The sequence below is a fragment of the Trachurus trachurus genome (genome assembly GCF_905171665.1).
Source record: "Trachurus trachurus genome assembly, chromosome: 7".
Taxonomy (NCBI): Eukaryota; Metazoa; Chordata; class Actinopteri; order Carangiformes; family Carangidae; genus Trachurus; species Trachurus trachurus.
This window is the reverse complement of record NC_139901.1, coordinates 15,371,023-15,397,020: the sequence shown is the minus strand read 5'-3', so window position 1 is coordinate 15,397,020 and position 25,998 is coordinate 15,371,023. Positions and strand designations below refer to the sequence as shown.

Here is a 25,998-nt window from a genome sequence, read left to right as displayed (position 1 = left end):
TATGTGTGTCCCATTAATTACTACTTTTGTTTCCATTATATCTGATTTAGAACAAGAGGCATTTCTAGTGGTATGTGAGAGATAGCTGAAGCTAAAGAGATTAAAGTGAATCAAGTTTAAACCTAACCCCAGTAGCACTAACCTATGTTGTTGATTCACACTAGGAATTAATGCTGTTGGGGTTAGGTTTGTTCAATGTAGAAATTCAGGGATGATCACATGCTGTAGGCTATAGCTAAATATCTTACAAAAGTGTCCAAATAGATGACCTCTGAGAAATAATGATTGAATTTTGGCCTCTTAAAGAAATAATACGGCTGTCGTTAGCAAATTTCTTTGGAAGTTAGCTAGCAATGTCAGAAGCACTGTTGTGCAGTGTAGGCTAGGGTCATAAACAAATTCATTAAATAAAAGTAGCCTAAATGAAATAAGTGATTTAAGTTATAATTCTCTAGATATGATAAGCTATCACAAATCACAAGATGCCAATTAAACAGAAACTGGCCAGGACCAACTTACTGTAGGTCGACCAGGTGATGGTACTTGATTACTGTAGCTAAAGTTGGCACCATTTAGCCAGTGGTGCCCATTTCCATTTATTCTAGGTATAGGCCTACACATGCCATTGTTTGTTTCTTCCATTTTTGGATTAAAATGAAACCATTAGGTTAATTGTGTTTAAAATTAAACTACTTAGTTGCCTGAGGTCAAACAGATTATTGCTGTGCATAATCGAGGAACTGATCACCGAATGACTCACATTGCATCACACTACGGTAAAATAGCTCCTACAATTTTATCAGGCAATCACATTCCATTATGGAGGGAGGTGTCCTTCTTAATTACCCTCTGAACACAATAATGTCAACAACAGCACACACACCATTCCTGGACCTTGCAACACATCCAGGATGACTAATTCTGGAGTGGGTCCAAGAGTCCATACCCCCAGATGGATCACACTGTTGATGGTTGGACTGACACAGTTATAAGAATACTGAGGCAAGAAGGGTGTGTAGAGAAAACTGAAGAAATGACGAAATGATTGAATCACAGAAAAAAGATCCTGGTGCCAGGATGGTATTACAGCAGTGGTGTGAACAGGCACTCCTTCAGGGCTTTGCTTCGCTTCATTTTCCATTTGAGGTAATGATTTTAATGATGTAAAATGTTGTGTCTAGCTGTGTCTAGATTTTGTTCTTTTCAGCATAAGCAGCCCTGAGGGACGTCTTTAACCTGTCTAATGAAGATATTCTGTCCTCACAAGAACAGGTCAGTCACACATACACACACACATAAAGGAGAAAAATGCCAGAGAGACTGGCAACGTGCTCTAGGAGAAGTTTGCAAACTGAGTCAGCTGCTGTATTTTTGAATGACTCAACCAGTCCACCGCAGAACCCTTTCATTTCTCAGAGCCCTGCCCTCAACCCTCCCTCACACACAGGCATGCACTGCCTACGTTTAAGGCCTTACCTCACCACAGCATCACTTCCCACCACTTTACTAGGATACATCTACCAACAACAATACCAAAATATTTTCCAAGGTATCTAAACTCAGAATTTTTTTTTTTTTTTTTTAGTTTTTTTAGGTAGGCTATTTTAGGTTTTATCAGTTGATTCTGATTGGCCTTTTACAACACTGACATGGCTTGGTGACATGCCGTGGTCAGTGACGTGGTAAATTTTCTGCAGAGCTAATAATCTTATGATCCTGAGTTTCATTTACTGCATGAATCAGTCACGTTGCCGGGAAGAAACTCCTCCATCTGCTTCGATTCTTCTTTTCTGCAGTAATAGCTATCTGCTGGAGGGCTTTTAATAATGTCCCATGCTACTTTTTCCGACTTACACGACAGCCATCTGTGAACAAGGAAGTGGAGGAGGAAAGCAAGGAGGGGAGCAGTAAACTGTAAAACATGGTCTGGCTGTATCGATGACTCAACAGGAAATGATGAAGCCGGAGTAAGTAAGGTGAGAGAAGAAAAAGGGAGGAGTGTAGGAGTGAGAGATAGAGCAGGAGAGAGGGAAGATTGAGTTTGTCATGCCTCAGGCCTCTGTGCTATGTCATGTGGAGAGGCAACAAGAGAATATATGTGTTTTCTTCTGAGGAAATCTGTCGGCCGTGAAAACACAGCTGGCCTCGTGCCCCCCTTCCCCCTCCCCCATCACCACAATACTCAGCACAATAGAGTCATGACGTACATGCATAAAAGTTAAATAATGGGCAGTCGAACGACTACATTACCAAACTTGACTATTTTCCGTTCAGCTTTCCTGATGGCTCGTCCTCTGAGGTCATGTGGTGATTCAAATCGACTTTGACCCCTGAAAGAGTCGCAAACATTGCGAAAACAAGCAAACATTTCGAGGGAACACTCAGTGGGTTCATGGCCTGTTGGACAGATTTGACGACAGATAATATTTTTTACTCTGATGATGAGATCCTGAGTGAGATAAAATCAAGTCCATTGCCCATGTTTGGCAGTGTAAACCCTCTCCGCTCCCTCCTTTATCCTCCCTCATTTCCACTGAAAATCTTAATGAAGCAGGGATCAACTCCACAGCCCTGCGGAAGGCATCCTGCTGGGCCAACCCTCTGCCCACACTGGGATCACGGGTAGGGAAGCTGCCCAGGCTTCCAGTGCTGCATCCTGGGAAAAGAATCACTCTTTTCATGCCTAGGTCTCTGCCATTCATTGAAGCTGTCACCATGAAATTAGATGTCACAGAGTTTAAATCACTTTAATCCTTGCCACTTCCTCAGTCACTTCTTTGCCTGCTGATTCACTTTTGTCTTTCTCTGTTGGTTCCCTCGGAGAAGAACTCTTGCTTTCCTGTCTTTTACAGAGATAGCGTCAGCAGCACCACACATAAATCTGTCTGTTTTCAACCTCTTATCCAACTGAATTTGTGGTTTGTAGCTACATTTTATTCCCAGCATGCATTAGTGGTATTGCTGTATGTATCATTTTTCAAGACATCCATATTGCATTATGATAAGTTTCACAGATATGATTTTCTCTTGGCCCACAGTGCAGTTCTTGAGCTATCCAACAATCAAAGGCAGCACAAACATCATTCTTCAGCCCATCCTCCTCTCCTTCCCAGTGGCTGCTGGTTCTTTGATAGCTGAGCTGTCTTCTCACGGGATGAGGTCAAAGGCTGTGGTGCAAAAGCCCACTCAGACATTTGAGGAGCCTGATTCCTTCCTAACGCCTCCAACTTGTCAGACCCCACTTCAAATCCGTTAAATTAGGAAAGATTAAATGAAGTGCGTGTTTTTCAAATCGCACAGCACTCTGTAGACAGCAGTGATACAGTCTGGTACTAAACCAAAACCTGTGTAGTGTAGTCCCTTATTTATGGAGAAAATGGGGCGTATTAAAAAAAACCAAATCCGCTGTTTGGGAGTCTACTTTGAAATCAAACATGACCGTTCAGGCTGATAAGATCATTTTCACCATAATTTTAAATATGTCTACCTACATAATTATGATACAACTCTTTTCTATACGCTACAGGCTCCAGCATTAATTCACAGAAACAAAGGAATGTGTATAACTCAAATGTAAGTTGACCACAACTTTGAAAATAGCCACAGGGTTGTCTGTCTGCAGTCTGTAATGGTGCTCTAATTACTATTACATGTTTGTACACAGCTGGTTCCTCTATAAGAGAATTCCCTGTGTCACCATGTCAGCACATCAACCTACACAAATGTGTTTACCATAGAACACATACAGTATGTTAACACCTACTTCATTTCCTTCTCCAGCTTGAGACATTGTTGAATGAGCAGTGAGCAGACATTAATCTTTTGAGATCTTTCCTATTTGTGGCTTTTTCTAGTTAGATATGAAGCAGATCTGCTGTTGATATGTTCAAAATGATTGTAGCTGCCTATTTGCAACCCATTACTTTCTGCTTCAGATGTCTTTGATAACAGTCCAGCATTGATGGTCAGCCTCCATAAGAGCAATCCATCAGATCTTTTCATAAAAAAGAAAGCGCATGGGTGAGGGAGGGGGATGAAGGGGGTAGTTACAGATGTGGGAGGTGGGCTTCTGACTGCACTGACAGCTGTGAGGGACGGAGGTCTCTCAGAGCAGGAAATGACTTGACCTCCGCTGTGGGAGACTGGCCCACCCCGACAACAACCCCCACAGCTCTGTGCATCCTGGGTCACCACGAGCACCCACAGTGGACCGCAGATCAACAGCAGAGCAGCGGGGACGAGAAAATCTGCTGGTCCAGGTGGCAAAAAATGAGACATTTTTATATGCCGCTGTGTGACGTCTACACAACAAAACAGAACAAATGACCAGACGAAGACCTTTAAAGGGATTGTGTGTGTTATGTTTCTGAGTGGAAGACTTGAGCTGCGCCCCACCACTAAGCCTTACATCACAACTGAAAGCAGTTTCACCTCCTTATGTCACATTGAAATGACATGTGCTATCACTTTATTGCACAACAGGAAGTCGGGCAAATGGCTTATTTGCTTAAAAAAGTATGAGTATTCCTTTGAGCAAACAAGTTGCGTCGATTGGAGAGTGACGGTTGATGATTGCAGCAATACATGTCATATTTATTTTTGGTTTCTTTGATTTACAGTGGCTATCTAAAGGAAAGGAAAGGCTATATAGGTATACAACACTCCTTTAATCCATATATGAGTCTGTATGGTTTCAACTGGAATATAACAGCAGAGTGGGTGAACAATAAGAAGGAAGGAAGGAAGTTTAAAGGGTCATATGGCATCACTCCTACACTTTTATGAGGTGCTTATTTTATTCAGTGCTTTAATGAGGATTTATAAGGAGTAATAAAACAGTAAAAATATTATTTGGCAGTGTAGAGGAAGACTGAAGGCCCTGTGCGTGTGTGCCAGACTCTGGTGAAAACAAGAATGGCCTGCACTTCACTTATTTTCTAGTAAACGGCCTCCCGTATTGTCCTTCAGCCTGTCTCTGCGTGGGCGAACGCAAACACAGACAGTGAACTCCTATGTGACATGCAGGCTTCAAAAACACAGTGTCATCCACCATGATCAGACTGCCAATCTTGTAACTTGTTCCTCTCTATCAGCCCTATATTGTACTCCTGCCAGAAGACACCCACACACACTCTGACTCCTACACTGGGGTCAGACTAAAATCGTTTACTGTGTGTTATGAGGGGCAATTTCCCATACACTCATTCTTCATTACACAATGCAGATAAACATGGTTCAAATTCTGACTCTCGTGAGGATGACTGTCAACTTCAGAGCTGGTTTGTGAAGGGGACATGTTATTTTCCACAAACTGGAGATGATGGGTCTTTCTGAAATCAACACAAATTATATTGGGATAAAGAGACATATCTTTGATGCACTACAAGTAATCACTAGGCTAATGTAGCCTACTGCTCAGCCAGCAGTGAGGACGTGTTTAGTGAGTAATGACAGCCACACCTTGGGTGATTCTCCTGGATTATTTGACCTATATGCTAAACTGAAAATCTACCAGACTGTATGCTACCGTGGTTTACACCCTCAAATTCTTTAAATACCCCTCTTCTCAGTAGACAGTACTTTTCCCCATCGTGTTTGACTTTTCCTGATACTTTTTTTTTTTTTTTGGTTTTTAGGGTGGTTTTCCCCTTTAAGGCGGGCTTGGGTGGAGTTACACTGATGTGCCGGGGAGCTGAATGCATTTATAAGGAGATGTGGGAAATCCGCGTCATTCCACGACTAAATGAGATTCGCCTCCCGGTGTTGTTGACAAGAGGAGGGATGTTGCACATGGTTCAGTTTTGATTTGGGAGTCCCGGCTCATACACACAACGTAGGCTATTTACTCTCAGGTTGTCTCCCATTGGACGTGGATCGAGCGCCAGCTCTACATGATGGAGAAGTTGTCCGCATGTTCATGGTAAGACCTTTTAAAATGTGAACTGTGTCTAGACTGATGGAGCTCCGACTAGTTTGTCTGAGGGGAGGGCAGCCGGGGAGGCTGCTCCCCTCAGCCGCTCCACGGCTTCTTCATGTCCGCCCAGTGCGTCCATCGAGGCGGGATAGTTCTTGCCTGGGAGCCGCTAGTGGCCGCTACGTCTATCTATCTATCTATCTATCTATCTATCTATCTATCTATCTATCTATCTATCTATCTATCTATCTATCTATCTATCTATCTATCTATCTATCTATCTATCTATCTATCTATCTATCTATCTATCTATCTATCTATCTATCTGGAGACTGGATGTCCACATGACAAAACATTTATAAAAGGCTATAACATATTTTTTGTAGATGATTTTAAAATTATTTGCAGGCTATTACAGTAGGCTAATGTATGTAATGATTGCTTATAAGCATGTAATAATGTAAATGGGATATGGAAAGTGGGGTAGGATTGAAGTCAGAAAGTTAAATGACTTCAACCTGATTTTAAAATTTAAATAGGATTTGTATTGAGAAGATGTTCAACATTGTTCACATGAAGATTTAGATTAATTGGTGACCCATGACATTTATCTCTGATCTAAATACACATTTGAATTGAATTTAACAGCATATAATAGAAAAAAAATGTCTTTAATTTCCTGGAACAGCATCTGTCCAATGAAATTTCTGGGCTATTTCTTTCACTGGATAAAAAAAATAAAAAGCAAGAATGGCAAACAAGAAAAAATAAACACTGACTCCGATATAGAGTGAATTTATAAATAAACAGAAAAATAGATAAAAGAGTAATACACACATAGCACATTATATTATATTGCATAGTGTAATTTGGTGATTGATGGCACATGGGTAAAAGAATATTCAGTAGTCTGGACATGTGGGCCTTCATAGACCTGTGACGCCTCACAGTTAATTGTGTTTCCACACTGTAAATGCAAATTTGGTTAATGACAGAGGTTGATTCCATTGAAATGACTACCTCAACCTGTCATTCACTTACTCACTCAGTGTAAAATTTGCTCCAGCCTTCAGGGTGACTTTCAGACCTGTTCGCTTTCTCTTACACTTCCTGAACCAGCTTCAGTGATCCGATAGGACTCTGATTAATCTGAACAGTGTTTAAGTGATTCATATCACAACAAACTGCTTTACTCTCAGCAAATAAACGATCTAGTTCGTAAATGAAATGAACCAATCTCAGCAATGTATGATTCACCAGCATTAGTGTCACAGTCACAAGGAATTCATTTGCGGTTCAAAGAGTCAGATTTTAAGGATTTTTTTTTCATCAAGGTAACATCAAACTGTGTGTATAGTAAAATGAAGCATGGCATACTGACATGGCTCTGCATAGAGAATAATTACTGTAATTTACAGTAAGAATAAGAGTTTAAAAAATTGGTTTAAAAATTCAAACTTCAAAGATCAAAGAAAATACAGATGTATGTCTTATGATAACTACTAAATGGTTATTGGGCTGAAATGAAGCATATAAACGGCATTTTCAAGCACATAAACCACATACTGTCAACACTTTGAGATACAACAAATTGGTTATCGACTTTTAGAAAACTTTTTTTGGGGGGTCAGATTTGTAGTTCACTCTGCAAAATTTTATTTTTCAACTGCATGTCACAAGGTGGGGTGCTGTTTGTATCCCATCATGCTGCGTTGCACCGAATTCTCATTATCTGTTGAAGTGAATGGTTTGGCTCTGTCACAGCTACAGCAAGGGTCTCATGTCTGACCCCTTAAAAAACTGTAGCTACATTATGAAATGTAGTGTATGTCTGCAACAGGCTAGTTTGTTAGCAAATTATAAAGCTCGGTGAAAGGCCTGGTAACACATTTACATGTTCCCTTTGAAAATCCATTCACATTGGTCTATTAGATTGATTTTGTTATAGAAATTTTTTTTGTACCATGGCTTCAAATGGTGGTGTTGAACTTTTATTTTTTATTTTTTATTTTTTTACATTACCGCATTTTTCTCAAGTATAGTGGTTTATGTTGTTGTGGTGGAAATATTTGCACTTGCCACTTGCCAGGCCTGAGTGTTTAGAGTTTACAGAAAGTTTTAATTAGGTGATGTGAAGCAGCACAGACTGTATGCCAGTACCTTCATCATTATTCAGTGATTTAAGGTCCAGTCAGTGAACGGCCTATCACCTGAAAAAAGAGAGGTGCAGACATCTTAGGACTACACGCCAAGGCTCCTACAACCAGACAAACAAACAGCTTTCTCTGGCCCCTTGGTCGTCCCTCCATCAGTGCCAGTTCATGTGGGGCATTGGGTGGCACAGGCTCATGCCTTAGCCATGTCTGCTTGTCTCCATGGCGTATCTTCAGTCCTAACCTCATGGGAGAGTTCACTTGGATTTTTCAGGCTTGTTTCAGTGTGCACCAAAGTGACACAAAGGCCCATTCATGCCCGAGAGTGGCTCCATTCATGGACACTGTGTAATTGCCGGTAGAATTCATAATTGTTCAGCGTCTTCCATCTCCGAGGTTCACTGGTGGAAATGACGCCACAGTTGGTTGTTTTAAGGATTACATGAATATTCAAATAGATGCATGGGTCACTGTTTTGTTTGTAGTGGGGTTTTGTGTTGCATTATGCATGCTCCACGTTGTTGAACTGTACACATGAAACAAAGCCGGACTTTGAAGAACAAAAATTGCAGTGTGGTGGTAAAAGGGTGACCTTCATGCTCCAGGCAAGTGTGTGTGAGTGTGTGCGTGGGGGGGGTGTATTCCTAATGTCTGCATAGCTTAATACAGACAGGAAAGGAAATGTGAAGTGTGCAGTCTCTTCAGGTCAGTGCTTACATTTTATTGTGAAATAAACCTCTCTGTCTTGTGTCTGCATTGCTGTTAAGGCTATAGGAGGCACTAAATCCCTTCAGTGGTCAGATAATGTGTTTTAACCTAAATTGCCCCCCTGGTTTTATACGTTGTGAATAAAGCCAAGGCTGATGTTTCCACCTTTCACATAAAAACAGAATGACCTTACTCTGACCCAAAGTACATGTGTCCATCTCCCTGTTAAAGTGAAACAGGTGGCAGTGACAAGCATCTGAATCATCTTATATGGAGGCCAATTAGTTTTTTGGCTTGGCATGTCTTTATTATTTTATTGTTATTCTAGGAAGAGGAGAAATATTTAAGGATCCACAGCCAAACCTGAATCCTGAAGTGTGTGTATGTGGCTGCAGTGTGCCGTCTCAGTGCTGGAGTTTGTCATTCAGCATCACAGGAATGCTGCACAATTAGTCCCTGTTGTACGGGTGTATACTGCAGGGTTTCATGGTCACAGAGAGGAAGGAGGGTGAGGAGTGCTGCTGCCCTCCCACTTCTGACCCAGAGGTTGTGCAATAGCCTGCTCATCAGACAAATGGCTTTAAGCTGGAACCACAAAGAGGTACACATGGCAGCTGCCAGAGCAGACTGAAGTAATTTACTGGGCTTTTGTTGTGACTGTTGTTTCTTGGGGGCTCAACTAAAACAATGCAGCGTTTCAGGAATTTAAGTTAGTATTTTCTGTACCTAGATGAAAAAATCAATTGCTTGCTTCCCTCACAAAACGGCTTTTGTTTACTCAGTTATGTTTCAGTGTCGCAAAGCCTTTTTCAGAGTGAGAAAAGAGTAACGGTAATAAAGGCGTGTAAATAATACCTTACTGACATCAGTTGTTTAATCAACAGGTGATATATGTTTTTGTCCTGACCTTTGACCTGCCTGGTAGGACAGGAGCGTGCAGCTGGGTGTGCTGGACTGAGTTCAGTTCTGTACGTGCATTATGTGCCCCGTTTATGAGCACATTACATTGATGAAGGCGTGGCCAGAACAAATGGAGGGAGACCAAATGTGGAGGATTCAAGTTCTGAAAAAACCTGCAGTAAAAGGCCAGCATGGATCCACTCAGCTCTCCATTTCTCTCCCACAGCGTACGACTGGCTACGATGACTCTGTGATGAGTGTGAGGGAGCAGACTTGTGCTGGAGCTCGACCAAACAGACCCTTCATGATTTCTAAGAACACAGCTGTCTGTCTGCCACAGCATGGCCAATAGCTACTGGGGACACCTTGACCTGAACAGGTACACACACACACACAGGACACACACGACAGAAGCACAATGTCAACAACAATGACAAATATATTGTTAGTTTATAGCGTAATTAGAGGATTTTTATGTGTATCTATCTATCTATCTATCTATCTATCTATCTATCTATCTATCTATCTATCTATCTATCTATCTATCTATCTATCTATCTATCTATCTATCTATCTATCTATCTATGTAAAATTAGCTTTAACAAGATTTGAATTGCTTCATCAAGCGAGACAATGATAGGAACAAAAACAGGATTACCCGACAAATAATAAAATTCTAATCAGTAAAATAATAAGTGTAGTGATAAGGCAGTAATTGGCCTCTGTATTGTAACGGGGTGTGATGTGACCCACACCATTACTGGTTTATGTGTCTATGATGAATATTCATTATTTTCTTTGATAATGGACATTTTATTTAAATTGTCAAAAATCATAATTTTGTTGGGAGAAGCTGTACATCATTCAATAATACCCTCCATATTAGATAACGCAGATTTAAAAAATGGGAAATATGGAAAAAATTATGGACAGATGTGCACAGATGTAGAGTAGAATAGTAATAAGAAATATGGTGAAATAATATAACACAAAATGACATTATTAGGCAAATATTGAGCAAACAGAAATGCTGAATATGCCTCAGAGAAGACATGGAGTGATTTGCAGTGGTGCTACATTATGTAAACACTTAAAGATGAGAAGAAACAATATTCTGTTAAAGCATGTCATGCTTGTTGTTTCACACATAATGACTTACTCATGACAGGTTATATGCAGGAATGATTTACACTCATGCACAACTCTGTGTGTGTTTCTCAACTCCTCTTGCGTTGCAGAGTATGCTTTGGCCTAAGTGCTGATATGGACCACAACCTGACGGAGCTTCAACAGCAGCAAACGGCCAAGGAATTCAACTGTAAGTCCTTTACATTTGAGTTAGACATGTAAGAAGCTGTACAGTCATTTAGCCCAACATGGATACAGCCTTTCTGAATTTGACTTATTTCTTCGAGAAACTGGCATTAGAAATAAATTGTTGCTACAAAATACTTAGAGTAAGACAAATAATATTAAAATCTAAAATATAGTGCTGAAAACTGAAATAAAATAAGACAAGAAACCAAAATAATAAAGAAACATTGATGAGATTTTATAGTTGTCATTTTTGACTTACTATTTTGAATTATTATTATGAAACATTTCAAAAGTTTGACTAGTGCTATATATGTTATTTTTTCTTTTTATAAAAATCATTTATTTTCTTCATGTTGATATCATTTTATGTAAAGTTTCTAGTCTAACAGGTTTATATTCTTAGGTTTGCCTCGGCTTGACAAGCTGGAGTTTAAACTCTGTTTGAGTAATTAAACAGCATGAGGACAGGGCAAGTGAAAGACGTGAAGGAGGAGGGAGAGCTATCGCTCCCCTGTCACCAGCTGTTCCTGCAGTCAGGGGCACGCCGGATGTTTCCACAGAGAAGGTTATGGGAAGCTCCGTTAAGATTGCGTCCCGCCCCGCAGATAATGATGATTCCTGTGTTAATCAGGTTGTTGTGGCTGATGTTTGACGAAGAGGGTAATAGGTTAAGCGGTTGTTTTTTCGACGTGTTTTCTCTCTTGTTTCCTGTGGGATACCTTCACGTATTTTTTTTCCTAAGGAGAGTGGGCAGCCCACTCCCCCTGGTATTTTCCCTCCTACACTGTCACTACACTCTAGTTTAGAGTTTTTCCTCATTGCAAGTTGTTTTCCATGTTTCTTCCTCTGAGAGTTGTTTTCACTCTGAAGGAAACAACAGTGATAGTAAAACCACAGTAATACCAAAGCAGCGGTGCACAGTGCAGGTTGGGATGCCATGAGGATCTTGGGTAGAGAGCACTAAGCTGAATACTAAACCATTTTCTTGATTTCATGAATTGCCCTTGTATCCAAAGAGCACCTGTCTTATGATACTTCGACCTGTGAAGCAGCACTCTTTAGCAGACCTATTGGCATTAGCTTTTTTTAAGATCTCAGGTTGATGTTTGATTTTTTTTTTCTTTTCCTTTTTCGCAGCCAACATCTCCATCCCCCAGTCTCCTTTCTACTCTGATACCTATCGCCTAACGTCTGAGAACATCTTGCGGCTCCATGAGGGAGACCAGGTGGTCCCTTCCTCCCAGAGACGGACAGTGTTTGGGGGCATCCAGAAAGAGGCCAAACCCCTGCCGCCTCTGCCTGACCCTGAGGAGCTCATGTCGGACGAAGCTGCTGATAACGAGGTGGAGTTCTTTACCAGTGACCGACGACGCCTTTTGCCGAAAAGCTGCCCCAAGGCCGTGTCCAGGGGCAGTAACAGAGACTGGGGGCAAGTAAATCATGCCTACCAGGAGGGCTCGTTTCGGGCCGGCGGGGCTGAGATCGCCTCTATGGCTTTCTCCTGGCCTGGCAGAGAGGACAGGCCAACAGGTAGAGGGGCTGGGTTTGGAGCCAGCAACTGGACACCTGCCCTCCACAGAGAAGACCACCCACACATGGTGTCACCAGCCGGAGAGCCTTTGTGTGGCAAACAGCCGGACCACCAGCAGACATCCAGATTTCGATTTTCCTTCTCAGGCTCTGCCTTGCAGCCACACAGCAACACCATAACCTTCCCTACAGACAAGCCTCAGATCCCTCCTCGCATCCCCATCCCACCAAAACCTCCCGCTCTGTCACAGACTGCCAACACAAACGATGGAGACCGGCCTCCTAAAATCCCTCCCAGGGTCCCTTTGGTCCCACCCTGCCCACCGCGTACCCCGAGCCCCAAAAGCCTTCCCATTTACATCAACGGTGTGATGCCTGCCACACAGAGTTTTGCTGCTAACCCAAAATATGTCAGTAAGGCGCTACAGAGACAGCACAGCGAAAGGGCGCCCCCTACAGCTCAGTTTTCTCCCTGCATCGTTCCCATACTGAAGGATGGCAGACAGGCAAGCGCCACACACTACATCCTCCTGCCCCCAGACCGACCGGCTCACACAGACAGGCGAGAAAGACTCCTCAGTGAGCCGGCCAGGACGGGAAACTCCAGCGTCTGGCAGAGCAGATAGAAACCATGTCGTGAAAACTGATTGGTTCTGTGACTGACATCGTGAATAACCGTGTGAAAAAACATCTTCGTGCTGCCTGCATGGCGTGGTGTTCTTTTCAGTGACTGATGTTCCCCAGCTGCCAGAGCACACTGTGTGGCTTTGGTTTGTTTTTAACTTAACATCTTTTACCAGTCAGTATTTCATCAACCTCACCTCTAGTTCAACCCAGAAAACATCCTAAACATTCCAGTGTTTTCACTCGTGTTGGAGAAATATTTACCTCCTAAAAAGACTTTCAGTTTCTGGTTACATGGATGTTGCAGTTTATGTCACAGGGAAAATGTCTTATCACTCGTGTCACTAAAAGAAACTGAGCTAATACTACATTTCTTAGAAGTGAGCAAATAATTACTGTATGTACAAGCTGGGCTTGTAATGCTGCTTTAAATCATGAGTGCATGTAAAGATTGAGTTCATGTTTTGCAGAATCATTCTCACATTAAGATAATTTATGGTATATTGGTTAATATTGGAGGTTCTGAGCTAAACACTAGTGTCTTTCAAAAGTGTCGGTGGATTCTGCTCCATTTGTGTACTTTTTGTTTGGCAGCTCTCACAATCAAAAAGCAGATACAAAAAAAAAAAAGTAACACCAAGCTACATTTTACTCATTGTTATCACTTCAGACATTAATTCTTTTGGAATGTTATATTTTCGTGCGCAAAGTGTTTAATTTATTGAAAGGGAGATTGTGTGATTGTTAATGTAAACAAAGGACAGTTGCTACATAACAAACCTCAGAACGTATGACTGAAAACTGAAGTTGCTTCAGTTGATTTGATTGACAGGTCCTTTGATACACACATGGAGAACATTAGCCAACAACTTGAGTCCGTCATGTTTCATGATGCTCCTGAAGGTTTTACCTCAGCTGTGTATCGGGAGGCTTGTTTGCAATTACAATGAGGTTATAAACACTAATATTAATCATTTAGGCAAACTGTTTAAATTTAGCTCAAATACTGCAAACATGGTCAGACATGTACAGACTGGACCTTTAATGATTCCCTGTGTGCCTGTGTGTGGACATGGAGACCATGTTACATTGTTGAAGTGCAGACTCACATTTGCAGCCTTTGTTGTGCAGCTGGTTCTAAGTTCTTGTGAAGGTTGTGTGTCAAATCTGAGCGAAGGCTGTAAGTTTGTAATGTTGTTGTGTCAAAAGTGAATCATTGTTAAATCTGTGTTTTTAATCTATTTATAGAAATAAAGTAACTTATTCATTGTATGATTGCTTCAGTGTTCTGTGTTTTTGGGTTGGTGACCTTTGGGAAGACAAACATCCGTTCCTCATTGTCCCAGTGTTTGTGTTAGGAAACGCTAAGAAAGAGAAAACCTATTCTGGAAACTTTTTATTTACTTATTAAATCATCAAAGGTAAAATGTGATTTCTATGGGGCGGTGCGTGGCGCAGGGGGTAAAGCGGCCGCCTCATGTAGAGGCTACAGTCCTCACCGCAGGCGGCCCCGGTTCGAATCCCGCGTCGGGCAGCCCTTTCCTGCATGTCATTCCCCCTTTCTGCCTCCCCCTTTCCTGTCTATCTCTACTGTGTGCTATCGAATAAAAGGGAAAAAGCCAAAAAATATACTTTAAAAAAAAGTGATTTCTATGCATATAAAACAGACTATAATGCAGAAATAATGATTTTAGGTGCTAATGATGGTTTATATTCATTAAACACCTACACATTCTGCACCTAGATTGAAGACAAATTCTCTCAAAGCCTCTCAGAAAGTGTGGGAAAGCAGAGAAAAACACTCAAACTGGAATTTCCGAGACAAAATTTAATGGAGCATCAACAACAGTGGACGTTGGGTCAAAACTGCTAAAAAAATTGAGTTGCAGGATGACTGATGGGCCTCGGTCAGGCGCTTGATGATGGTGACAGTGCGTCAGCGCCTTTGGAGGGAGAGTCTTCAGGTAAGCCATCTCTTGTCCATGCTACATTTTCTCCTCACACTTTATTATTCACAGTTCGTTTGCCATCAGACCAAATGGCATGTGGGCAACGTGGCCTTTCAGCAGGTATATGTGGTTCTGCTTGGTAATAAAACCATGCTCGTGTTGCATGTCGTCTGTGTCTCTTATCTCTCACCTCCATATTTATCATCACTTTCAATGAACGCAGTCTAACGGAGCAGAAATGTAATGATAAGTAACTTTTACATGTGTTAATGAGAGGGATGAGCTGCACTTCTCCACAATTATATAAAAAAAAAGAAAATAAAAAGGGAGTGAGCAAATTCTCCAGAACCAAGTCAAGAAAAAAAGGCGCCAGTCCATAGTGAAACCAAGCTACTGGTTCTGCTTCGGCATCATGATGTTAAGAATCAACTTTATGCTGAAATGGATCAGCAGACTCACACATTTGTCTAAACAGATCAAAACTCACAACCTTTTGGGTATAAAAAAAAAAACCTGACTTGACTCTGCAGAACTCACACACCAACTTTCTCATGTGCTGGAAAGTCCAACTCCACAATTTAGTAAATTCAAGTCTGTTTCATTAATTTTTTACTATAATTAGTTTTGTATTAAACATTTAATCAAAGTGACATGGCACAAAAAAACAATTATTCTACAAAGAAATAATCACTTGTGCTTGCAAAATAAGTTAAAAAGAAACACATGAAACCTTTACTAACCCCGTCCTGTCACACCCACCCCATTCTCCCCTCATCCCTGCAGTTCCTTATGGGCCTTATTGAACTTTAACCTGTGTTCCTCTACAGGCACGACCTCAGCCACCTCATCTCTTTGGGCTGAGGTCCTTCATGCAGCCTCAGGGGGGGCTGCCAGAGATGAGAATATGATGTTCACTTTACCGCCAGGCCCGGTTGAGCAGTTTGACTTCCGCCAGGCGTTTGCTGATCATGGTGGCAAAGAAAAGAGCGAAGAGTACGCTGCTGATCAACATGTAGTCGTAGTCGTCTTTTAGTACGTCAAACTGCTTTGAGGGATACACTCGTGTCTGATAGATGTCCAGACCATATGCAACCACCTACAAAGGAAAAAGTACCATTCACAGATTATTGTTAAATTCATCTGTGGGGGGAAAACTGTGTCAAAAACTTTATATTCATTTCTTTATTCATTTCTTTATTAGTTCTATACCAAATAACAGTAAGTATTTGTTTGATGACTTTTAATAATGGCACAAGTGATTAATGTTAATTTTAGAAGATGAGTGCATATATGACTGGATATAAGTTGCTGGAGGAAAAAAACTTCCAAACCATCTATATGTCAAAATACAGTTATGTTATCAAAATAATAACTGATTCTAGTTGTGATATGGTTATTATCATTATCATAAAGCAGACACCTGCTATACTGTGAGAGCAGACTCACCAGACATGTGGACTCCAGCCCAGAGGGGGCAGTGTGAATTCCTCGCACTCTTAACACAGTCTGATTGTAGTTGATGAACCACTCAGTGCGGATCAGCAGCTCTGGTGCATATGGTATGAGATTCTCTTCGCTAGAGATAAAAGTGAACAGGTTAGACAGAGAGAAAAGAAACATTTTAAATAGGTGAAAATCTGAATGGAGGTCTTACCGGCTCTGCTCAGACACCATTTCTGGCCTCCGAGGGTCAAGGAACATCTTGGGTAATGACAAAATCCCTCCAGTGGGCAAGCCAACTGTGACAGAACAAACCCAAAGGAAGACTTAATAAAGGCCAAACCAAGACCTTTTCATTTATTCTCAAGACTGTATCAAACTGGAAAATGTGTGGCAGACAGACGGCAGAACATTGGCAGCAGAACTCACTGAGCAGATGGCGGCTGGTGATGCCCTTCTCCGTCAGAGTGGCCTCCATAGTGGAAATGGCGGAGGGGAAAATGTAAGACTGCTGAAGCACTTGTGGAGCGTGTGGCCGGTCCAGTGAACTGAACACAGTGCTGTTGTAGAGCTCCATCCCTTCATACAACTCGATCACGGAGAACTCGTTCCTGCGAGACTTGGTGCTCCAGTATTCGTACTGTGGAGGCAAACAGAGGTAGGGGTCAGATTACATGACCCCCTCCCATCTCTGCTGAGAGCACCTGTCAATAATACTCACCACCACCCAGTTCTCCGAGTGCACCACATGCACCGGCCCTTTGGCCTTTCTCTGAACGGCTTCGTGGAAGATACGACCGGTTACTCCATCGATCAACATGATCCCAATGAAGCTGCGCTCCTGGTGCAAGTCTGTGCTCTCAGTCACCACCGCAAGAAGGTTGGGGTTCAAGTACTGGAAAAAGTATCATCAGATTATTTAACATATTCATATATTCAGATACAAACACCCCCACCCCCACCCCCCCCTTCCTCTTTATATACCCCCTTGTCTTGTGTGCCGTTAAGATGCTTACTTAAAGCAGAAGTAAGTGGTCCGGTCGTTTTCGCTAATGCTGCGTTCCAGGCAGGCTTTTGAAATCGTAAATTACAGCTTCAAGTCACAATTTACGACTTTGTAGCGTTCCAGGCAACCCACTCGTGTTTTTCCGACCTGTTTTACCGGTGAAAGTCACTATAACGGCCACTCGTAACTTCCGACCGGTGAACTCGTACCAGATCGAACTGGTACGACTTCACGGTCGGAAAAATACGAGTTTCCTTGAACGCACCATAACAGTCCTCGTCCCTACGTCGCCACATTCACGGCATCCCTTGGCTGCACACACAGCCCTGCATGCCGTTCTCTCTCCTCATTGGATAAAAACTGTAGGATACGATAAATGTTTTCTCCTCGGCTCAGAGCAGAGGGACTGACAGACCCGTGTTTCAGACCAAACACTCTATGTAAGTGATTGCTGTCGGAAGATATAACTATTTAAGACTTATATTAACACAAATATATCACTTACTTCTGCTTTAACTATTAATATGAAATAATATTCCTGAGCTAAAATGTGTAAAGTATGTATGGTTTTTGTATTGTGTTATGTCCAAAAATGTGTTTAAAACCAAGTAAGAGATAAAGTAGAAGAAGAAGGAAAAAAAAGATGAGATACTGTAACACACACAACTTCACAACAGGAATCTTTAAATGGCCTAGTATGTTAAATACAAACAACCAAAGTGATGAGGTGTAACTTCACAAAGTAAAATAGCATCTGTCTTCAATTAGAAACATGTTTGTTTTTTAATGTACATATAAATGCTCATAACCCACTGACACAATAATAAAAATGTGCTTCTTGGACAGAGGCATCATGTTGCTGCCTGTCTCTGACCTGCCGTCTTTTCCTTTTCCCCTCCACACTCAGGTAAAAGTTCAACCCAACCCTCCCTTTCTATTGTCAGATGTCATGAACACTGCACTTCCTCCAGAAAGCCTTGAAAGAGCTTTTGAGTTTTCTATCATTGCTGTACATTTAAAGCGTTTATGTGATGGCGTGACTTATAACGAGTCCAGCAGTGGAAAATTTTGATTCTTATTCAGAGTGAGTGGGGGAGTAAATATGATTCACTGGGCAAACAGTGGCCTGACGTACAGTATTCCTTGGAAAGATGAGTTCTCAGTTTACATCACAAGACAGGGAGTGACTGCAGTGGGAAAGACCGGGCACAACACAAACCAAATCCAGAACAAATAAGAGCAATAGTAAAATGTTGAATCTTTCTCAGCACCACTTCCAGAACACAGCATTAGTAAGGGTTTCGAGGAAGTTACTCTACCTTATACAGGACACTGCGGTCTCCCATTACTCTGCCCTGGGAGTGGACGTGTTCATTGGGCCTTTTCCCTTCCACAGACACTATTCTCTGAACCTCTGGTGGGACGACCACCTCCCAGATCAGCTCGGTGGACAAATCCTGACAACACAAAAACACCAACATTCACTATCTTTTTGTGGTAGCAATTGATCAGTTCAGATTCAGATTCAAAATTACTTTATTTAGGGAATTATTTATTTATCTATTTTTATTATGATCAGAACTCAGGTTATAACTTACATCACTGAGAATGTCCACTTAACATCCACATTAAATGTCTATTAAACATTTTTTATGTGGAATACCCCTTGTTACTGTTTCCAAAATAAGGGAATAAATAAAAAAGGAATAATAATTTAAAAAAAAAATTCAATCATTGTCAAACTCCTGTCCTGATTAGCAAAGACGCTTGAAATAAGGAAGCAGAAAGAATTGTTCACTTGCCGTCCGTAGCCTGTAGCCAGAGAGCCTTCCCTGGCTGGAGTCAACAAGGTAAAAGAAGATGGAGGAGGCCATCTCCTGGAGCTGCTGCAGCACATTCTTGGTGGAAGGAAAGGCAGATACCTGGAGAAAATACAGCAGGTGGATGAACTTTTACATGCTGTTTCTGTTACAGTGTTGTACTGTTGTCTGCAATCTCTGGACAAAATGAATCAAAGAAGAAAGATCTGAATTGCTCTAATGGGTACAAATGAGTTTGAGACACAACCTACAGTATGTGTAAAAGCTATTTCAGAATATTGATCTGGTTCTCAGTGTGGCACCGACCTTGTACTGGTCATCGATGAGAACTAGGACCTTAGCATAATCCTGGTCCATGAGTGGCAGCATGAGAGACTGGAGTATTGGCTGAGGAAGAGTGGGTGGAGTGACGTGGCTCTTCTTTCCAAAGATGGGGTTAAATACATGGAGTGTTGCCAGGCCTGTGTCCTAATCAAACAAAGAAAAACACGAAAACAACTCAACAACAATAATGACATGGGATGGTAAAAATAAACATACCACTTCAGTTTTACTTTCAAGTGCTGTTAACTGCGGGGGAAAAGAATCTAACTGTTGCCACTCATCAAACGACAGTAAGGTTCATTAGCCACAGAGCTCAGACCCCTTGTGATAAAATACCTTGTCTTTAATGAGCAGTGTGCACTGTGGGGGATGAGGGAAGTGTGCAGTGGTCCGCTGCACCATTAGTTTGAAAGCTGCATTCGATGGGATGTTGTCCAGGTAGTGCCTCCATAAAATGCTGCCGGTTTTGCTGTCGATTCCAAAGAGCTGAGCAGAAAAGAAGAAAAGGATGAACGAGGCAGGAAAAAGTGAGATGCGAGGTGGACAAAACAAACACTACGAATATGAAGTCCTCAAGCACAACCACTGAACAATAACTACATGAGCTTTAGTTTCGTACTTTCCCCGATGCGGTGACCATAACCATCATCTTCTGCAAGTTGAACTCATCTCTGGACAGGTTCTCAATGGTCACATCGTTTTTCACTTGACTACGAGGCTTCCGCGCATCGTAGAACAGCTTCCAGAGGTGGCCGACCCAGGCCTGCAGCAGGATGAGCTGAGAGGAGAGCCTCTTCAGCACCATGGACAACAGGCCATCTGGAAAAATCACAGCAGGGCCACAGATGCTGCTTCGTGACTCTCATTTAAGATCTTATTTGACACAGCGGACATATTGTCATGTCAGATAAATCACATGTGCTCCTCACAACATTAGAATGATCACTGATCACTGTATAAATACTAATATGCAGTACAAAACATGCCGATTATCACCATTAATAAACTGGATAAGAAAAAAAGAGACGTACAAATCTACCATTCATTCAGCAAATCTATAAATAGTTCTTAAGGGTTGGGGGCTAACTGGGATGTTACAGATGGTTTCTATTAAAAAAGATGACTAAACCTTAAGATAAACAATCAAGAGTTACTGAATAAGAGCAGAGAAATCTGTTACCTTGAATGGCTGAATCCAAACGCAGCAGTTAAAACGGGACAAAACACAAAAAAGTGAAGCCAATAGCAGCGACAAAAAGATAAATTCCCTAACATACCCAAGAATCTTTTTCTTTTTTTTTAAATTGTCAATCTGACTCTAGAAACTGCAAAAATCATTTTAAAATATCTACATGTTTGATCATTGAAGGTGCAGCAGTGCTGAGCAGTGGAGATAAGGGTAAAAGCAAAAACTCACAGAACTATATTTAATGACATCTCAGTTTTACATTAATAGATGCCCCATTCATGTGGAAACTATGAAACATGCTAGATTAGAAAACAGTCCTATGTTTTTTAGAACATGCATAAAAAATTGAGAACACCTGAAAATAAAAGATGAAATAATTAAACTAATAAAAATAAAGATTCCTAAAGACGGACGTAGAACAATAAAAGGGATTCTTGTTTGACATTTACCGGCCTTTTTGCCAAACTCTCCCTCCAGCTCTGCCTGCGTTCCTGTGAGGGGCAGATCCACCATTTCCATTGTTACCACATCTGAGAGGGCCTCCTCTCTTGTCCACATTACACGCCCTGGAAAACAAGACTCATTATTGTTCTGTAATCGTTCATTTCTCTTTCCACACCCTGTCACAGTATGCGGCGTGTGCCGACACTTTCTGTGAATTATGACATGACACATTGTTTCTCCCCCTCATGCTTGTGGAAAAGACAAGAATATGTGCACAACGTTATGAAAACTGAGAGCGTGTTTGTGCTGCACACAGCGGTCAGATGTTGGCAGTGATTATGATGATTAAGAGGTGGAAATACAGAAAAATATTATCATAAGGCAAAGCACGGTTCACCGGCTTTTGTGCACTTTGGAAAAATATACTGGATCTTGACAGTAAAACCCATAAAGGGTAGATGCTCATAAATCGCAACTCTCACCTACTGACCATTATCTGGCTGTGTTTCTCTACACTACACACAGACAACTATAAGGTCCAGATTCAGTTAGATGTGAGATCTAGCCAAATTCCAGCCCTCCCTTTTTTCTTCCTTTGGCGCTCACCAGTGGTCGAGTAAAAACTGACAGTTTAATGCACATCAATATTTCATTTTCCAGCTTCCTCCCACACTCCAAAGAAACGAACATTAGGCTTATTCGTGAGTCTAAATTGCTCATCGGTGTGTGTTACACGATCATTGTGAGGTAGAGCGGCTGTTTGTCTCTACATATGTCAGCCCTGTGATAGACAGTTGATTTGTTCAGGGTGTAGCCCACCCAGGCCCTGGGTAAAATGGGATTGGCTACAGCTCCCACACCCAAAGCAGTATAGCCAATGAATGGATACAAACAGTGTGCCCCTTTTTTTCTCTCCATCCATACCTGGCTGTTGTATGAAAGTGAGTGTGTGGTCCTCTGTCTGCACCATGACCCTGTAGCCCACAGAGTCATCTTTCTTGAGGAATGCCTGCACATACAGCTGAAAGACAAAATGAGTTTTAACACTCAAAATCTAAAACTAAACCCATCTACTCTGAAAGTAATGATGTTAAACTGTGCAAAAGCCTTGGTTGAGTGACCAGCCACAGAATAATCAGGGAACATAGCATACCTTTTCTGGTTTCCCACCATTGGGATCCATGTTAAAAATCAGTGTTGTGTCAAGAAGTCTGCGTCCAGTCTCTGCACTAAAGAGGTTCACACTTGAAGCCTGCAGGGAAGAAACAGATTTTCATTTGACTTTTCAAAGACATGTTGAAGAGGACCTATTATGGTCATTTTCACTGTTCATTTCTTAAAACAGACTTCCATGCTTCAATATATCTAAAATACATTTTCTTTTCCAATATAGTTAATCTTACATCGCACTCTGTCTGCAGGGCAAGTTAATGCACTCTTACGCAGCTCTCACGATGTTTTGTCTTTGTATTGTGAGGACATGTCAAGCTTGAGGGAGAGAACTCAAAATAGGTCCCCTTCAAACGGAACAGAAAAGACTTGCTATAATATCATCGCCACAGCACAGCGTCAACAGCCATGTGTACTGTAACTTAGGCAAATGCTATTCACCTACTTAACAAATCTGAATGTAAGATTCTTCCTTAACTCACAGTTTTATTTTTGGGTGACATGACAGCAGCAACAGTCTTCTCTCCAGTAGTTGCAAAAGAAACCAGCATCGCCTGTGAATCAAGACAATAGCATCAATTATTTTCACAAAGTGTCTGCTTCAGAGCCTAATATAAGTACTTGTTTTTAAATGTCCAGGTGACATCTTCATTTCAGGTGTGTAAGTGAATATTTTGTCTGGAGTGATGTACAGTGCAATTTGCAATGCCAGATTAGGACAACATTCATGAAAAGAAAACATTAAAAATTGCAAGTAAGGTGGATTCCAATTGTTGGGTTTCAATTGTGAATTATACAAAAGTGCAGTATGGGGAAACGGGTACATACCGGCTTGAAATCCCTCAGTGTAACAATTTGACCGTTGTTGAGCTGGAGGAGCAGGTGGTGTTCAGGCCCGAGCTGAAGGAAGAATTCGGACAGTGGTGGCTGCGCTGGGTTCGGCTGGGTGGACACCAGCACTGGACGGAAGCCGGGAACAGCTTCGAGTCCCAGTGACTAGAGGCAGACAAATGGAAATCACACTGTTAGTAGTGGTAAAAAGCATTCAGTCTGCTGTGTTGGTGGTGAAATGCAGAAAAAATAAATCAGAGCAGAGGACAGACTTGCTCATTTCATGTTTTAATGTTTTACCGATTGCATTTTCTCTTGACAAGTACGTACCTGCAGGGGGATCTGGGTCATTTGTGATTGAGTATGTAAGTCAAGCATGTGCAAGGAAGCAGTTGCAGAATCCACACATGTCAATATCCCCTCGCCGACTACTGCGCAGCTGGCCTGTATGTTGGAGAGCCATGGAGCTTCGACCGAGATCTGAAGACAGAAGAGCAAAGCAGTCAGATATGTGGGGATTTCTCAATATTTTGCTTTGTTGGTTTGGATTGCTCATGTACTGCAACATTTGTGCTTGATTGATTCAATTATCAAATATGATGAGAACCACAAATCTTTACAGATTTTATGCAGAACCCAACAAATAAGGATTACCTGCTTCATTATCTCTCCATCCTCCACACTGTAAGTAACAACAGTAATGTGGGAGTGGGGAACGACTCCCAGTGCATATACTTCTCCACTTCCATCAGAATACACAGACTGGTAATCCACAGTGTCACTGCAGAGGGGAAAAACAGACAGTTACACAATTTTAATAATGCTTCCTCCTATAATAAGAAGTCAATAGTTAAATTATAAATGATAATAATGTGCATAATATCCATCTTTTTTTTTAAAGTCTCAGAATGTTGAGTTCCTTAATTTAATATTTGTAAGAATCATAAATGATCATAAACATTAAAAAAGTAAAATGACGTGAAACGCTACCAGCATCTAGTAATAAAAGTGGTACAAAAATCATTTCACAGATGCAGATAAAGTAAAAATTCTGTGTGGACAAAAACATGACTTTAAATGTTGATATAGTGACTTAAAAACATGGTCATTCACCTTTCTGGAAGATTTTCTATCCATTTTTGATGGCCATTGGAAAGGTAATGGAGAGAGATGGCAGTTTTCTTCAAGACAGCAACATGTTTCACTGTGTCTTGCTGTCCAACCATACATGCAGACTGGAAACTAAAATGTAGAACAAAGGCAGTTATCACCTGATCAAAACAAGGGCAATAATAAACTCATTCAGTACCAGTCAAAGAGGTAATCACCTGCCGGAATCAAGCACAATCTCCCAGTTCAATCCACCAAAGGTTATGTCCCAGGAGCGCAGCAGACGGCCGTTACCGACCACCAGCACAGCATCTAGGGAACAAGAACAGTTTACTGAGTAACCTGTTTTCAGTGGAGGAAATACAATCTCCAAATATTCAACTGCAATGACAAAACTCACCTTGTCCATGTTGCAGAAGAGCCTCGATGTTTCCTTCTGGCCCAGTCTTATCCACATGTCGCCAGACTGTATCAGACATTGTAATTAAAGGTAATTAATATCAATGTTGTGCACTTGGTCCAGTAGCAGTGTCTATTATTAAGGACTAACAAAGCACTCACTGAGTTCTCCGGTCCTGGTGTTGATAGCAGCGAAAACATTGTTCTCTGTTGCCATAAGCACTTTTTTGGAGGACTGCATATGAGTGTCGAAGTGAGAAAAACGAACCTTGCCTACATATTGTTGCCTCCTGTGTGGATCACAGAAAGAGAGAAGTTGTCAGAAAGTCAACAAACCAACTCATGCCAATGACTAAACTAATGTCTCTGCCACTAGAAAACATTGTAAGAGCTCATATAAAAAGGGTAGATATATGTATATTTGTGGACAGTAAACCAGTTGTTATCACTGCTTCGAGATCAGCTTCATTCACATTGACTCTTTGACCTAACTAGACCACTGGTTCCTCAATGACAGATTAACACCTACAACAGCAGTACATCGTGTAAACTGGCGAATAACGTTTCTTGTATTATTTCATTGCAATCTATTTTTTTGGCCTGCTCTCTCAATCAAAGCCCAACACATACACACCGGGTCGCAGCTAACGTTAGTGGTTGTGACAGGTGTTAGCATTAGCATGTCGACATTAAAACATTATTCTGAATGGCAGACGTATTTGTTTCGTTCCCTACGTTAGACTTACCAGTCAAATTTTCCGACTTGGTCCTCAAACACAGCCTTGACTGCGCCGCACAATACAATAAATTTCAGACACAGCAAAATTAGCTTAGCCATTGCAGAAGTAGCTTTGGCTTGCTCTTCAAAGCGAAGCAAGAAGGAAGTCGGAAGTTGACCGGGTTCCTTTGTTTCGTCTGGTCATTGAGAGGTGCTGCCTCCTTCAGGCGACATGGATGTATTATGTTCAGGCGACATGGAGGTACAACAACTGCAGTGATGGCTGTCAGTTCATCAGGTACTGGTACTCCCATCCAAACTAATGCACTGCAGTAATTAAAGCAAATGAATAAATAAATATGAAACATTTAGAAATTTGACGAAATGTTTGATGCAGAGATATATCAGTGAAATCTTGAATATTGAAATAGGCGTCTGTATATTTGAAGAAG

General features: G+C 41.4%; 2 protein-coding genes across 3 annotated transcripts; one reads left to right on the top strand and one right to left on the bottom strand.

The window, feature by feature from the left end:
• The first annotated feature begins 5,675 nt into the window (after nucleotides 1–5,675).
• Nucleotides 5,676–14,418, top strand: errfi1b (ERBB receptor feedback inhibitor 1b). 2 transcript variants are annotated; one of them, XM_083974951.1, is made up of 4 exons: nucleotides 5,676–5,920; nucleotides 9,902–10,054; nucleotides 10,914–10,993; nucleotides 12,130–14,418. In XM_083974951.1, the coding sequence occupies exons 2-4, from the start codon at nucleotides 10,017–10,019 to the stop codon at nucleotides 13,146–13,148; spliced, it is 1,137 nt and encodes a 378-aa protein (XP_083831077.1). In that variant the 5' UTR covers nucleotides 5,676–5,920; nucleotides 9,902–10,016; the 3' UTR covers nucleotides 13,149–14,418. The 2 variants fall into 2 exon arrangements, with proteins under 2 accessions (XP_083831077.1, XP_083831076.1); XM_083974950.1 differs by lacking the exons at nucleotides 5,676–5,920; nucleotides 9,902–10,054 and having other exon boundaries at nucleotides 10,067–10,993.
• An 850-nt stretch (nucleotides 14,419–15,268) lies between these two features.
• Nucleotides 15,269–25,727, bottom strand: emc1 (ER membrane protein complex subunit 1). The gene is made up of 22 exons (XM_083974762.1): nucleotides 25,575–25,727; nucleotides 24,991–25,118; nucleotides 24,830–24,895; nucleotides 24,648–24,741; nucleotides 24,433–24,561; nucleotides 23,974–24,100; nucleotides 23,650–23,799; nucleotides 23,317–23,484; nucleotides 22,971–23,042; nucleotides 22,472–22,570; nucleotides 22,243–22,339; nucleotides 21,324–21,440; nucleotides 20,305–20,504; nucleotides 20,022–20,171; nucleotides 19,668–19,829; nucleotides 19,344–19,463; nucleotides 18,861–18,998; nucleotides 17,257–17,430; nucleotides 16,965–17,175; nucleotides 16,750–16,834; nucleotides 16,542–16,671; nucleotides 15,269–16,191 (listed from the first exon to the last, which is right to left on the bottom strand). Exons 1-22 carry the CDS (start codon nucleotides 25,664–25,666, stop codon nucleotides 16,012–16,014), a joined length of 2,889 nt encoding a protein of 962 aa, XP_083830888.1. The 5' UTR covers nucleotides 25,667–25,727; the 3' UTR covers nucleotides 15,269–16,011.
• Between the last annotated feature and the right edge of the window lie 271 nt (nucleotides 25,728–25,998).